The sequence below is a fragment of the Nyctibius grandis genome, chromosome 3, assembly GCF_013368605.1.
Source record: "Nyctibius grandis isolate bNycGra1 chromosome 3, bNycGra1.pri, whole genome shotgun sequence".
Classification (NCBI taxonomy): Eukaryota; Metazoa; Chordata; class Aves; order Nyctibiiformes; family Nyctibiidae; genus Nyctibius; species Nyctibius grandis.
In genome coordinates this window covers 77,424,584-77,439,139 of record NC_090660.1, presented here as the reverse complement: position 1 = coordinate 77,439,139, position 14,556 = coordinate 77,424,584, and the positions used below count along the sequence as shown (strand labels likewise).

General features: G+C 42.6%; 1 protein-coding gene across 1 annotated transcript; it reads left to right on the top strand.

Moving 5' to 3' along the window:
• The first annotated feature begins 2,562 nt into the window (after positions 1 to 2,562).
• On the top strand, positions 2,563 to 10,325 carry RPL7 (ribosomal protein L7). The gene is made up of 7 exons (XM_068396360.1): positions 2,563 to 2,637; positions 3,568 to 3,670; positions 4,170 to 4,336; positions 4,993 to 5,130; positions 5,495 to 5,604; positions 6,755 to 6,965; positions 10,263 to 10,325. Exons 1-6 carry the CDS (start codon positions 2,624 to 2,626, stop codon positions 6,961 to 6,963), a joined length of 741 nt encoding a protein of 246 aa, XP_068252461.1. The 5' UTR covers positions 2,563 to 2,623; the 3' UTR covers positions 6,964 to 6,965; positions 10,263 to 10,325.
• The last annotated feature ends 4,231 nt before the right edge of the window (positions 10,326 to 14,556 follow it).

Below are 14,556 nucleotides of genomic sequence, written 5' to 3'. Positions count from 1 at the left end.
CCCGGCGGAGGGCGGCTCGGCGGGGGCCGGGCGCGGGCAGCGGCGGGCCGGAGGGAGAGGAGCGGCAATTAGGGCAGGCCTGCAGCGGCCCTGACGGTGCCGGGGCGTGGGTTAAAAAGGCACGAAGGAGCGTTAAAGGTTCGTGCTCACGGCTAGAGGCGCACGGAAGCGGCGAGCTGCCAGGAGCTGCCGGGATCCCCGCGGGTTCCCCGCGGGTTCCCCGCGGGTTCCCCGAGGCCCCTGTGTCCCGGGTTTCTCTGCTGAGCTGTGAGAAACTGCTGAACGGAACCCCGATGTTGGTTTTTTTTTTTGGTCTGTCAGCCAAATGTAGAGGCTATCAATATCTAACCCACCACCGACTGAAGTGGGACCTCAGAAGTACCAACATACGGGAAGTATTTTCTTCCATGAGAGAACTACTGCTTTCAGTAGCTGGGCACCCTGCAGCCACCCGACACCCCATGCTGGGAACTGCCCACTCCTGGTCATCTGCCAGCTCCTGAGGACGAGGAGCAGAGCGTGCCCTTGCGGTTTCCCACATAGCATCATAGAATCATCTTGGTTGGAAAGGGCCTTTAAGATCATCAAGTCCAACTGTTAACCTCACGCTACCAAGTCCACCACTAAACCATGTTCCTAAGCACATCTACATGTCTTTTAAATACCTCAAGGGATGGTGACTCCACCACTTCCCTGGGCAGTCTGTTCCAATGCTTGAGAACCCTTTCGGTGAAGAAATGTTTCCTGATATCCAATCTAAACCTCCCCTGGCGCAACTTGAGGCCATTTCCTCTCATCCTATATCATGCTGCTGCCTCTGCCCATGCCTGTCTGCACCCATGTGCCACAGAGCGCTACGCTGCACCTTCCCCATGCAGCCGCCTGTTTTCAGAAAAGTTGTTGAAACTTCATTTGTGAACACTGCCTCTTGGATTTAGCAGAAATTTGAGTTCAAAAGTTTGTGGAGAAACAAACCTCTTCCTTTGGCAAACAGCCTCTTCCTTCTGCAGATATTGTAGGTGTTTTATTGCACATTTGCATGCTGATCTTAATTCCTCCCTTTTACAATAGTTTTAATGAGATCGAGTGATACAAGCTTCTGCATTAGCACAAAGTAACGCTAGTTGACAAAAACCAACGTCGATACAGCTGCAACTCAAATCCAAAGCATTCTCACTAGCATCCTTCAGCCATACCTCACACCTCTGCGTGCTGCCAACAGACAGCAAATAAAGGCAGAATCACAGAATCAGCTAGGTTGGAAGAGATCTCTGGGATCATCGAGTCCAACCTTTGACCTAACACCACTGTGTCAACTAGACCATGGCACTAAGTGCCACAACCAGTCTTCTCAAACACCTCCAGGGATGGTGACTCCACCACCTCCATGGGCAGCCCATTCCAATGCCTAATAACCCTTTCTGTGAAGAAATTTTTCCTAATGTCTAACCTGAACCTCCCCTGGGGCAGCTTGAGGCTATGTCCTCTAGTCCTGTCGCAACTGCCAGAGAGAAGAGGTCGACCCCCACCGCCCTACAACCTCCTTTCAGGTAGCTGTAGAGAGTGATAAGGTTTCCCCTCAGCCTCCTTTTCTCCAGGCTAAACAATCCCAGTTCCCTCAGACACTCCTCACAGGACATACCCTATGCTTCTCGGCAGCAAACGCAGAGCTCGGCGTTTGTTATCCCCAGCCCAGCTTCCTGCTCTATTTTTTCACACTGAATAATTCTTTGCTGCTCCGAGTTCCGCTCATTTCCCTTCTTCCCGTGCGTATGTAACACCGTGTCAGGGCCGGTGCCTCCGTGGGTGATGTTAAGGGCACAGGGAGGCGTGGGCGGGATGAGGCCCAGCAGCCGCAGCCGGCAGCCCTGAGCAGCCTTCGCGATGAGAAGCCGCTGTGCTGCGGCGGGCAGCTCGGCTGGCAGCACGGCGTCCCGACCCTCCTCCCGTCCCCATCGATACCATCGTTATCTTTGTACGGTGACGCTGAAAATAAACCCACCCCAATAAAACCCTAGCCCGACAGAAACGGAACCCACGGTTCCCATTTCCCCACGCGTCCTGGCGAACGGTCCTGCCGGCGTGACGGGAAGGGACGAGCCGGGCCTGGCCGCAGGGGAGCGGGGCGCAGCGCGCCCAGCCGGGGCGGCTACCGAAAACCATGCTCCCCACCCACGGCTCCGTCCAGCTGCGGAGACGGTAACGGCTGAGGTGGAGGAGCGCGGTTACGAACTGCTAGCGGGGCTGGCGGCGTGGGGCAGGAGGGAGCGTCCCACCGGTTTCCATCCAAGGTTTAAGGCCGACACAGGGGAAATCCTGCGCTAGGCAAGATGCCGGGCAGCCCCACTGCCCCCCGGCGCTCCGCAGAGCGCGTTGTGTGACCGCGGAGCGGCCCCTGCCCGAGCCGCGGTACAGCCGGCCCCGGCCCCGCCGTGCGCAGGGCGGCTCCCGGGCGCTCTTACCTCAGGCACTCGCTGGCCAGCCCGGCGCCCGCACCGCGGTCAGGCACCGCCGCGGACGCTCGAACTCGGGGTCCTGCCTGCTCCCAGGGCCCTGCCTGCGCAGGCTGATGGGTTAAGTGGGCCCTGCGCATGCGGGTGCTCTCTCTCTTCCGGCGCTGATCATGGCGGAGAAAGAGTAAGTGGCCGTCCCGCCCCGGGATAATCCGCCGCCATCGGCAGCTGCAGCGGTGCCTGCTCCCTGCCCCCACCACCGGGACGCTGCCCGCCGTCTCCTGGCCGCCAGGCGTCCGCCGGTGGCGCGGGAGGGGGCACAGGAGGCCTGGGCCCGGGCGCGGCGGGAGGATAGGGCCCAGCGCGGCGGAGATGCAGCTGCCGCCGGTCCTGTCCCTTGCGCAGGTGGCGGTTGCAGCCTCGGCGCCCCTCGGTGAGGTGGGAAGGGAGAGCTGGGCCCCAAGCGCCTTTCGTGGGTGAGGGAGCCGAGGCGGCGGGGTCCCTCTCCCGGCTTGGCGGGCGGGCCGGCGGTCAGTGCTGTGCTGAGGTATGCGAAGCGGTGTGCGGCTTGAGTGGGGAGTTATAGCAGGGTATGCTTAGGGCGGGAGCTCGCCCAGGTAATTGCTGCTGTATAAACACTGGTTCTGCAAGTTTTGTCGCATGTAAGAGTTTAAAATTCTGAGTTAGTTTAAAATGCTGTGAAATACATCTCAGAATACTGCCAGACTAATTTTTCTCTTAAAGAACCTGTGGAAATGTCTACTAATCTGAAAGAGAGAAGCTTGAAAGTGACTTCCTTTTATTACAAATTGTATTGCAGCAAAGTAGGGTAAAAACTCTTTGTTATTCAAGTGGTCTCAGTCTTTACGGTTGTGTACGTAGGTCGTGTGCTGCTCAACAGCTAGTCGGTCAGACTTCCTTGTCTAGTGTAAGGTGATCTGGTCGAGGCCTGCTAACAGTGGGAACAAGGAAGATGCTTCAATGAACTGGCTTGAGGTAGTGAGACCTCCATACGCATTGTGTTAGGAGTTTGCATTGATGTTTGTCGTGTGTAACTTTAAAGACCAGTTCCTTCATAACAGCTAAAAGAGGTTTTTTTCCTCCTTTCATTTAGAGCAAAGAAGGTGCCATCTGTACCGGAAAGCCTGCTGAAAAAGCGGCAGGCTTATGCAGCTATAAAAGCCAAACGTCAAAAGAAGATGCTGGCTATAAAAAAGGTGAATATTTCACGACTCCTTAACTTGAATTGCTTATCTGTTGCAGTATCAGCTACTGCTGCTGATGTAATGCAATACAGAAATTTACAGTACTTATGATCTAGCATGTTGGTATTTTCTTAACGTTTTAGATTAAAATATGCTTTATATTTGTGTTTTTTTGTCAATAACAAACCAGTTCTGGGCAGAGTAAGGGCAAAGTGTACAGTTGTCTGTAAGATTAAGGTTAGCTTTCTACCAGGCAAGAGGTTATAGCCTTTGTGGGGTTAAGCTTTATACATGATAACATTGTTCAAGGTAAAGCAGCACTGCTGTGTAACAGTCTTCCAGATTCTCCAAAATATCACTGAGAGTGAGTCTAAACTCAATGATATGGGCAGATGTTCTTACCATCTGTGTTTATTTGTGGGAAGTTCTAGAATATGCTATGTTATTTGAAGGTGATTTTCATATGTTAAAAGGCATTGTATAATCTTTAGTAATTTTCAATTGGTTTCAGTTCCGCAAGGCACAAAGAAAACTCATCTATGCAAGAGCCCAAGCTTACCACAAGGAGTACAGGCACATGTATAGGCAGGAGATCCGTATGGCCAGGATGGCCCGAAAAGCTGGCAATTACTACGTTCCAGCGGAACCGAAACTGGCATTTGTGATCAGGATAAGGGGGTAAGATTGAACACAGATGTAAACAATTTTCTGTTTAATAGCACTGAAATTGGCTTTCCTGTTATCTGTTTGTTTTGAGGGCTTAAATACATAAATAAAATCAAGCCTTCCACTAGTGGTTTGGAAAGGTGTTGGCAGTATGTTGTACATGCACCAGAGTCTTATTTAATTAAGTGCAAAATCATTATGCTGGCTATGTTTACTGTCTTTAGAAATCCTTGATTTTTAAGAAGCTGTCAAGGCTACAAGTATGTGCAGAAAGTTGTTCTGTTTCACCTCAATCTTGATAAAATTATGTGTCAGTATTCCCTAACATTGTACTAAGCTTTGTTTGAAGTGTTTGTTTAACCCTCCTTTGGTAAAGTGTTACAGAAAACTAACAAAAGGTGTGATTGGAAGAATTATGTTCAGGAGAGCGCAAGGATAGTTCTAAGTTGGTTCAGTATAATGCTTATTTCAATTCTTTTCATGGAAATAGATCTATTTTAACTTAATACTGAAATGTATAGAGATAGTAATTTACTAAGATGGTTTGTGTAATTGGTAAAATAGCAATGCATTTCTTATGGGAACAGTACTGTTGTGGGGTTTTTTAACCTGATACTTAGTGTTTTCTGGGATGTAGATAATTGAGGCTTTTTTCCTGTGTTCTGTAGTACCAATGGTGTCAGCCCTAAGGTCCGCAAGGTGTTGCAGCTTCTTCGCCTGCGTCAGATTTTTAACGGCACGTTTGTAAAACTCAACAAAGCTTCTATCAACATGTTGCGGATTGTTGAACCCTATATTGCATGGGGGTGAGTGAAATGGCCAGTTTTATCAAATCAGGGTGTAAATGTTGAGTGCCTTTTGCATTCTGCTACACTAGGCTTGCAGGTGTCCATTGTGTTCAAAATCTTCTGTGTGCTTTCCCAGTTTGGAATTGAAAACATGATTAAGGCAGTACTTTCGAAGGTAATGCTTGCTAGATACGGTTACACTCTCATACTAATGTTCTTGGGAACTCTCTGAGTAAGATCTGCTTCTGTTGCTTTTGTATTTACATTTGGGACATGCTGAAATGATCTTTAATTGTTTGTTATGGAAATTTCATTTGGGGATATTAACTTGGAATGTGGCTTGCAAAGATTTAATTATTTTTTTTTTACTTGACTGTTTCAGTTATCCCAATCTGAAGTCTGTGCACGAACTGATCTACAAGCGTGGTTATGGCAAGATCAACAAGCAGCGCATTGCTCTTACTGATAATTCCCTGATTCAGAAACGCCTTGGTAAATACTGCTTCACTTAACAAAAGAAGACATGAGCTTGTTGCATTTGGATGATTAATGCGAAGATGGACAAGCTATCCTTATTGTCTCTGGATAATAGTAGTGATTGGTTAATAATCCCTATTTTCTGTCTAAATAAACTTAATACAAAACAAGCTGGAAGTAACTTTTGTTATGAAGTATTGAAAACCAGTGTAAAGAATCAAAGTTTAGCATTTTAAATTTGTGATTTTAAATGTAAACTCCTTGACCTTTAATAGGTCAGTAGATGTTTCAGTAATGAAAAGATGCTGCAGCAGGAAAGAAGCTTATCATACATAGCTTTGAAGTTTCAAACTTAATATTAGACATTGTTTGTGTCTTAGACCTCATGGTCTGGTAAACAGACTTTTAAACTTCCTGTCAGAAGAACTAGCTAGTAAGAGTGATCAGTGTATTTAGTAAAAAACAAAGCGTAGGTGTCAGTTGTCAGGAAATAAGACTGCTGTAGGAGGCTCCTTCTTTTCCAGTCATGCCAGGAATGAAAGCAAACACTGGTGGCTCTCCCATTTTTGGCTCTTGATTTGTGTGTTACTTCAAATTAGACTGTGTCATGTTTGTTGCTCTTCCAGTGCAATAGATAATCAGGTTCTAAAGGTGCAAGTGTTACACTATAAATCTCTTTCCTTTTTAGCATGTATTTTATGAGCAGTTAACTTGTAGCATGTCACTGAAGACTCTGGAAAGGCACTAAGGAAATATGCTATTGCATTATTCAACAGCATAAGTAGCTTAGTGAACTTCCCTGAGCTACGCCTAACTGCAGTTTAGGTGTATTTAATCTAGCTTTTCTTCAAAGAACACGGTCTGTTTTCCTAAGATTCACTAAGTGTGGTTTGTTTTTTGTTGTTCCTCATTGCTGGCTACAAATATTCAACAGTTCAAACTAATGCCTCTTGCTATGTGTAACAACTAAATAATGTTGAGTTGGCTGCAGCTAATCCGTTTTAATTGGAAAATTCAGTCATTGGGTGTCGTGACAGTGGGTGTTTTCTGACTTCCTGAAGTTTGTCAAAATAAGTAGGTATGACAATAATAACTTGATAATTTTTAGGTTGTCATTGACCAGTGGCTCTGTAGCCCTTCTGAAAACAGTGTTTCTGAATTTCAGGAAGGCTTGGCATCATCTGCATGGAAGATGTGATCCATGAAATTTACACTGTTGGCAAGAACTTCAAAGTTGTGAACAACTTCCTTTGGCCTTTCAAGTTATCCTCTCCTCGGGGTGGAATGAAGAAGAAAACAATCCACTTTGTGGAAGGTGGGGATGCTGGTAACAGAGAAGATCAGATCAATAGACTCATAAGGAGAATGAACTAATGGTGAGATATTACCAAAGGTTAATACTATCCACGGTTCTCTCTCTGCTGTGTGGACTGCTGCCATTATTGGCTAAACATTCAGGTTTAATATATATTTACTCATGCTTGGGTGATAACTACAGTATGAAGCTACTTGGACAATACAGTGTTCTGATTTTATTTTTAAAGTCTTACTAAAGCTTAAACATTTCTGAATACATTAAATCTTCATGATAGCTGATGTGTTTAGGAAGTATAACATTACCAATAACTTATTTTTCATTTACCAGTAACTTGTTTTAAAACCTTATTTGGGTTTTATGATAGGAAGCCTTGAGATCTTGGCTAAAATTTTCAGCCCCCATTAATGAATTCCTAATATGATCAAAGTCTTGTGATTGCAAGTACAGTGTTTTTTCAGATTGTCTGATTTCTGCTATAAAAGCCTGTTTAGCACTGGGAGAAATTAAATTATCAATTTCGACCATTTTAGTGGTCTAAATTTGCAGCTTATTCAAGCTACAAAGTGATTCAATTTAAGATTTCATGTTAACATAACCAAGGTGGCAATTTTGAAAGACTAATTTGCCCATTTGTGAATAGTCTATCCTACAGAAGTTGCAAAGTTTGACAACACTTGAAGCAGTTTGACAGTGACAGCTGAGTCCTGAAGTTCGTGTGTAATTCAGACAATCTGTCTTGCCATCTATTGTCATTCTGCTGTTTCTGCTTTAATGAGAAGTCTCTGCCATTCAAAGCCAAAACTCTTTTTTTCAGAATTCTCGTATTTCTCATTGCTTTTTCCACCTTTTTTTACGTGCTAAACTACTTTGGGGTTGCCCGTATCTTATTTTCAATCGAGGAGAAATGCCTTTTTGATATGACAGATATGCTGGAATCTAAGAAAACTTCATTGTGTTAGGACGCTTGGAAAGAATAACAGGCTAAGAGCCATTTTTCCCCAAACTGATTCTTGCAAAGGCAAGAAGGTTTTTTGGGTGTGTGGTTTGGGTTTTTTTTTGTGTTTTGTGTGGTGGGTTTTTTTTTTTTTGGTGGTGTTTTTTTTTTTTTTTTTTTTTTTTTTTTTTTTAGAAATCAGATGTGTACTTTACTTAGGAATTCCTAAGTTCCAGAGGGTTGGTTAATAAAAAAATAGTGGGTAGTGATGTGACTTTACAGATTAAAACAGGTGTGGTTGCTGTTTGGATGAGTTCTCAGAAATTAAATTTTCTGAATGGAGGGAAGTCTGTTGTTTGGTGTTTTTTTTTTTTTTTTTTTAAGCCTCTAAAAATGTTTTTATAGCCAACAAGGCATACCAATTTCAGCTCATCGAGGTCTGCTCTTTGTCCAAGGAGCTAAAGGAGACCTATGAAATAACTTTCCATTTGACTGATAGCTTTTTTTCCTGAAGCTTTTTTTGTAGGCTGTTCTTCCTCAGTTTCCACTCCCCCAAGCTTTTTGCATGTTGCTTGTTATCTCCATCTTGGAAGTGGCAGAGTTTTGAAGCACTGGTTACATGGCACATGGAAAGTTGTGCTTTAGGAAAATAGTTGCTTACTGGGGACAGTGTTCTTGTAAAGCTTTTTAGCTCAGCTATGGGAGGAAGTGGGTAACTTTGAGAAGCAGAATTGCAGTAATCACAGAATGTTAGGGATTGGAAGGGACCTCGAAAGATCATCTAGTCCAATCCCCCTGCCGGAGCAGGATTACCTAGACCATATCACACAGGAACGCGTCCAGGCGTTTGGTAATGTTTGGTTCCTGGGGCGATGTTACGTTACTCATACTAGCATTTTTGTAGAAATTTTGCTGCCGGTGGCACAAACTGTTACAAGTTCAGTACTGGCAGATGTTTCCCTTAAGTTAGTACATGAGGCTTCATAACCAAGATTAAGGGAAACTACTTTCACTTTATGCTCCTGTCTGGTTTCTGAGCATAAGATGGAAACTGCTATTTTTAATTGAAACCCTGCAACTTTTCTGTCAGTTTAGATCCTTTCTCCTCCGTCTTCACTGACAAACATAAAGGCCAGATTGGATGAGGCTTTGAGCAACCTGGTCTAGCGGAAGGTGTCCCTGCCCATCGCAGGGGTGTTGGAACTAGGTGAGCTTTAAGGTCCCTTCCAACCCAAACTATTCTGTGATTCTGTACTGGTGGTCTTGAGTTTTCAGGAGCCTTCCTACAGGAGGGGAAGCTTCTAGTTCACTATTGCAAGTGGCTACTAAATGCCTGAGTAGTAGTATATTGGCAGAGATACGAGGGATATTCAGCTGGGTTGCTTGTGTTTTTTCATTGGACTTCTAGCTCAGCATCCCATGTAAGTAGCAGATACCAGGGCTTTACTCCATCTTTCAATTTAAGAAGTGACCTTGCTGTTTCTTATTTCTGGCTTATAAGCAATTAGTTGTTCTCCTTAGACTGCAAACACACATACCTGTGGTGTAAAGCCAGAGGTATATATGATTATTCTTGTCTCCTGCACTTTCTGTTCCTTCTGTTTTCCTGCTGTTCTGAATAGGAGTGCATATTTAAAATGCATGTAACCTACATGTAGAAAATAAAAGAATGTTGTTATTTCTACTGAGGTGATGGGCAGCTAGAGCAGTAGGTTCAGATGAGATATTGGCAGTACTCTTAAGTACTGTCATTCTGAAGGACTGTGTACCCAAAGATGAGTATCTATTCCTCTTCCCTGTATGTAGATGGTTTCCTGCTATTTATTTCTTATCACTTAAGTGACAGTCTCAAATGCATTTAAAAAAGATTAAAGGCTTCCACTACAGATTCCTTCATAGAGACTGGGGAAAAAGTTAGAGCATAGTACTTGATACTGAATTTTGACACTTACACTATTGGTAAGATATTGAATTTCATTAGCTCTCAAGCAAACTTTACAGGAACTTGTCTCAAGTTTGCCTTTTGCTTTAAATTTTGTATGTAAACAGTCTCTGAAGTGTACTGAAAATAGGGTTACTGCAGCAAAAAGTTACAATGCGCACAATGCCTCAGTATGTCCTTTAAATATGAAGTTCCCCCCACTATGCTATATAGACAAATAGGAAAATAGATACCAATAATTCAAGGTAGAAATGTTTATCCTGTTAGTTCTGACACTTGAAATCTGTGTTTTGAGTGAAGAGATGTTAATATAGAAGTTAGTTACTGTGTGCAAGGCTATTGAAGTCTTAAATCCAGTGAAATAAAATCAGTATTTTCAGCTAAAATTATAAACTGTAGAAATGTATGAATTCTTTGGGTGGCCAAAGTAGTTTCAGACCTACATGTTTAATGCCTTTTTTTTTTTTTTTCCCTTTCAGATTCAGATGCCCAGCTGCAATCTTTGAAACTTTGGTCTGATAATAAAACCATCTTGCACAAAACTGTGTGTCATTTCAATTGGTCGCTTTTTGTAATCCTCTTCTCTAGTGGTGGTGGTGCTGTTAACTTTGGAGTAATCTGTTTCAAAGAGGTGTTTATAGTTTGAATTAACAGTATACAGATAACACACACCTTTTGGAGGGAGAAAATCTGGAAGATTTTACGCAGGCAAGGGGTTAGTTTTTGAGTGGCAACAAGTATTTACATCTGTTGTGATTGAAAGTACAGTAAATGACAAACTTGGCTCTCCAAGGTGCCTGCTGTCAAGTGGGCAGGATTCCTACTTAGTTGTAGTGCACCAGAAAGCTGTGTGAGAAGATCTTTCCATGTAAAGAAGAGACAAGGGTAGAATAATTCTTAACACGTTAAGATCCTGATCTTAACGTCGTAGTAATTTATTGCAGCTCTGAACAACTTTGGAATTTTATTTTTTTTTTTTTACCAAATGAAACATGAGATACTTTACAACACAGCAAATTATTTTACACATTCTAGCTAATTACTCAGCTTTATGTAATTTGTTTGCAGTGTATTATTTCAGGTACTACAGAAGTGGAGACCACAGGATTCATGAGGATATGAACAGTTGGTGCTAATGTGTAGGTCTAGCAGAGTGCAGATTAGAAATGGACTTCTTGTCTTGCGAGTGCTTTGAAGGAGCCTTTGCCTGCTGAGGCATTTGGTGCAACAGATCAACAAGTTGCATCTGCTCTGACTGAAATGCTTTTGGCTGTTACAGGCAAGCTGTGTTTACATACTTCACGAATGAAGGATGTCTATTTAAAAATCATTGGCATTGATTATTTTTTTCTAATTTCTGCAAAAGCTTATTTCTGCACTTTAAGTAAAACTTTTTAACAGCAAAGCTAGTGTATTACAGCTTGTCAAAAGCTAGTTTTGTTTTTAAATAACTCTGGAAATTATGATAGTGGCTTAACTGCCAATGTCCTAACACATTAACAAACAAAAGCACACAACTATTGAGTGTCAGATGGGTCAGTGTTTCCAGATACTTGAACAGCTGAGCTGTAAAACCTAAAGTTAAGTGACAATTCCCCTATTGTGACTTGAGCTCCAAAATTCAGTAAAACAGCTTTGTGTGTCTTAAGTATGAAAGTACCACCAGCTCTGTCCATTTAAGCTAATAGCTGCACTAAATCAGAAGAACTTGGCAGGTCCTTACAGCTGTTCAGTGCAAGTAATTATAGACATTACTGATATATGCTTGAAAATGGTTTGAGTGAATGAGGTGAAAACCTTAAATGTACTTCATTTATTGGGCATCTTTGAAAAGTGATAACCAGTATGTTTTACAAGGAAAAAGCGTTTTCGTAAAGTTGCTGGATGAAGGGGAAAATATCTTACTGTGAAAATTACAATAATAAACATTTGGCACTATTATGGGAAACCTCAGTTCTTGTCTTGATCTTGTAAGAGTACAGTCTGACTCAGCTTAAAACTGTGCCATTTGGCAGTGAAATTCAGATATCTGGGATGTACCCAAGAAAAAATTCTGTTGAGTTAAAAAAAAAGAGTATTCCTGTTTGTTTGTTTTAATTGGTAGTGTTCTTCCATTACTTTGCTACAATGTTTTCGGTTATTTCCCCTTGACTGACACACATGTTCTAGTATACTCTTAACAGAAAAGCATTTCATGGATATAATAAAGCCATACGAATGGCTAGCAAACTTTCTATGATGGGTACAGAGAATAAAAGATTAACTCATGAAGTTAATCAGTGCTGTAGGACCTTATTTGTCTAAGAATACGCTGAAGGTCCCAAATTTAAAAGAGTACATGCACTGAAGCATTAGTGAGGAGGAAGTTAATTTGGTTTTCATGGTACTCGAGCAACTCATTTTTCTTTCCTGCCTCTGAAATGCACTTTCAGGTAACAGCTGTGAGATGTTAATACATAGTGTGGAAACTAATATTAAAGTGGTAGCTGTGGTTTAAGCTGGTAAATCCTGTGTAGTTAGTCATCTCTTATAATAGCACAGCTTTCAGGATTTTAGTATTGCTCTTCAGGCTTTACAGAAACAGCTCATAATCCAACAGTTAAGGTCAGAATTTGCACTGGAAATGAGGCACGGTCCACTTATACAGTGCATGAATAGTATGTTTTGGAGCATTTATGAGGTAATTTGAGTTAAAAATGTAGCCAATGAAGACAATCACTTGGTCCCTAAACAATAATGCAGATCCTTTGTCAACATTCTATGATAAAGTTCAGGTTCTTGCAAACATGCTGTTATTTTCTCACTGTCCATAATTGCCAACCGGTGACACATTCTGGAATAATCTATGAACTCTTATCCTCTTACAGTATGACCAACATCTTCCTTATTTTCCTCGGAACTGAAGCCAGAAGCTTTACCTAATAGCTATTGGAGAAGCGACAGGAGACTGAAAGGCTAACAACTCACAAATTTTTCAGTCATGTTAAGGTTTATAGGCTTTACAGTTAATTGGTGTTCCTTTCTTTGCAGGTGTCCAGCTCACACAGCCTGTTTCGCTATCACCAAGTGTAAAGTCATACCTCTGGAAATGGAATGGGAGCCTGTCCCAAGAATCAGTGTTTTGAGAGAAAGTTAGGAGACGTGATGGATAGCGAGCTGAACGTAAGCTCCCATTTGGCCAAATGCAATTCTTGGATGCGTTAAAAAGGGAATATCAAATGGTATGGGGGAGGTAGTATTACTTTTGTTCCAGTAGTGCTTACACTAGTGCCAAATGCACTATCCAGTTCTTGTGCCAAAAATCAAGCACATGCCTTATAATACTCAGCGAGCTTAATTTATTCAGTTTAAAGGCAGACATGGTTATGAACTGAGTATCTACCTGTAATTACCTCCGTGGAGAAAAGTAGTTTGATAATAGTGAATTCTTTGATCTAACAAAGATATAATAGGATGAAATGTCTTGAAACTGAAGCCAGATAAATTTTGGCTTTAAGCAAACAATTTTAATGGAAGGTAATTAGACACTGGAACACTTAACCAGTGGTGTGCCAGATTCTTTGTCAGTGGTCATTTCGAAATTGAGGGTTTGGGGTTTTTTCTTCCTTAAAGCATATGCTATACTTTGAAGACATTTGTTGAGGGTGGTCCCAGAGCCTCCATTACTCAGCAGAAGTTACTACATGTAGGCTCTTCAGGTACTCGAAGGATACAAGTTAGAGCCTTGTTTTAAGATGTCTGGCTACTCGGTGAAATTCAGGACAGCAGTGATGGGTGTTAGGTGCTTCACAAGGGAACTTGGAGTAATGCAACACACAAAGTGGCCAGTCACCTAAATCTTGGCATAAATAGTGCTCAGGAGAGGAATGGTAGGACTTCACGTACTGTTTATGGGGTCTGCTGCTTCTGCCCATTTGGAATGCCAGCTCTCTCCTGAGGGCTGGGACCCATGTGTCTTTTAGAGAATGAAGCAGGGCTTACTGTCAGTTCTGAGCCTCCAGCAAGCAATGTGTCCCTGCTTCATTCAACTGGTTTGCTTACACCTAGGAAACTAGATGTGTGTGTTTTGTTCAAACCATTCCTTCCATCTCCCGGTTTCCAGAAGACTCTGTTTTCTACAGAACAGTAGGTGAGAAAATCTCTGCATGTTGCTCCTTATTGAAGCTGTGCCAAAGTCTAAGGCAGGGAGAAGATTGTGATTGTAGCTTAAGATCAGGAAACTGCAGAGCAGAGAGAGGAATCTGAAAACAGCTGAGGTTAGAAGGGAACAAAGTTTTAGTCTCCCAAATCCCAGGCGAAATGTCCTGCTCAACTGGTTTCATTAGGTTTAAGTCATAGTGGGAATTTCTTTGTCCTGAGGGATATTTAATGTGATTGTGCTGGTTCTCTTTGGTGAAGTTCCCATTCTTCTTTGCATACTTGGTTTTCCTTAAAGCTTTTGTACTGTACCAGACTACTCCAGGCATCCAGGATCCCCAAACTACCTGTGCCCTGCCTAAATACCAGTTTATATGTAAGTAGGCTCTTACATGGTGCAGTTTTTCATGACTGAAGGAGTCTGAAACTCAAGAACTGAAGCTCATGAATTGGCGAAGTGCTAAGAAAGAATGAGGATGTTCAGAAACAATTTTCCACACAAAACTTGCATCGTTTTTTAGTCTGTCTGTAGGTACAGATGGAAGTCTTCCATGGCACCAGCCATTTCTAGCTTTATCCGTGAAAAGAAGAAGTACTTGTGACCTTGGTCATACTGCAAATAAGAGCAAATTTTCA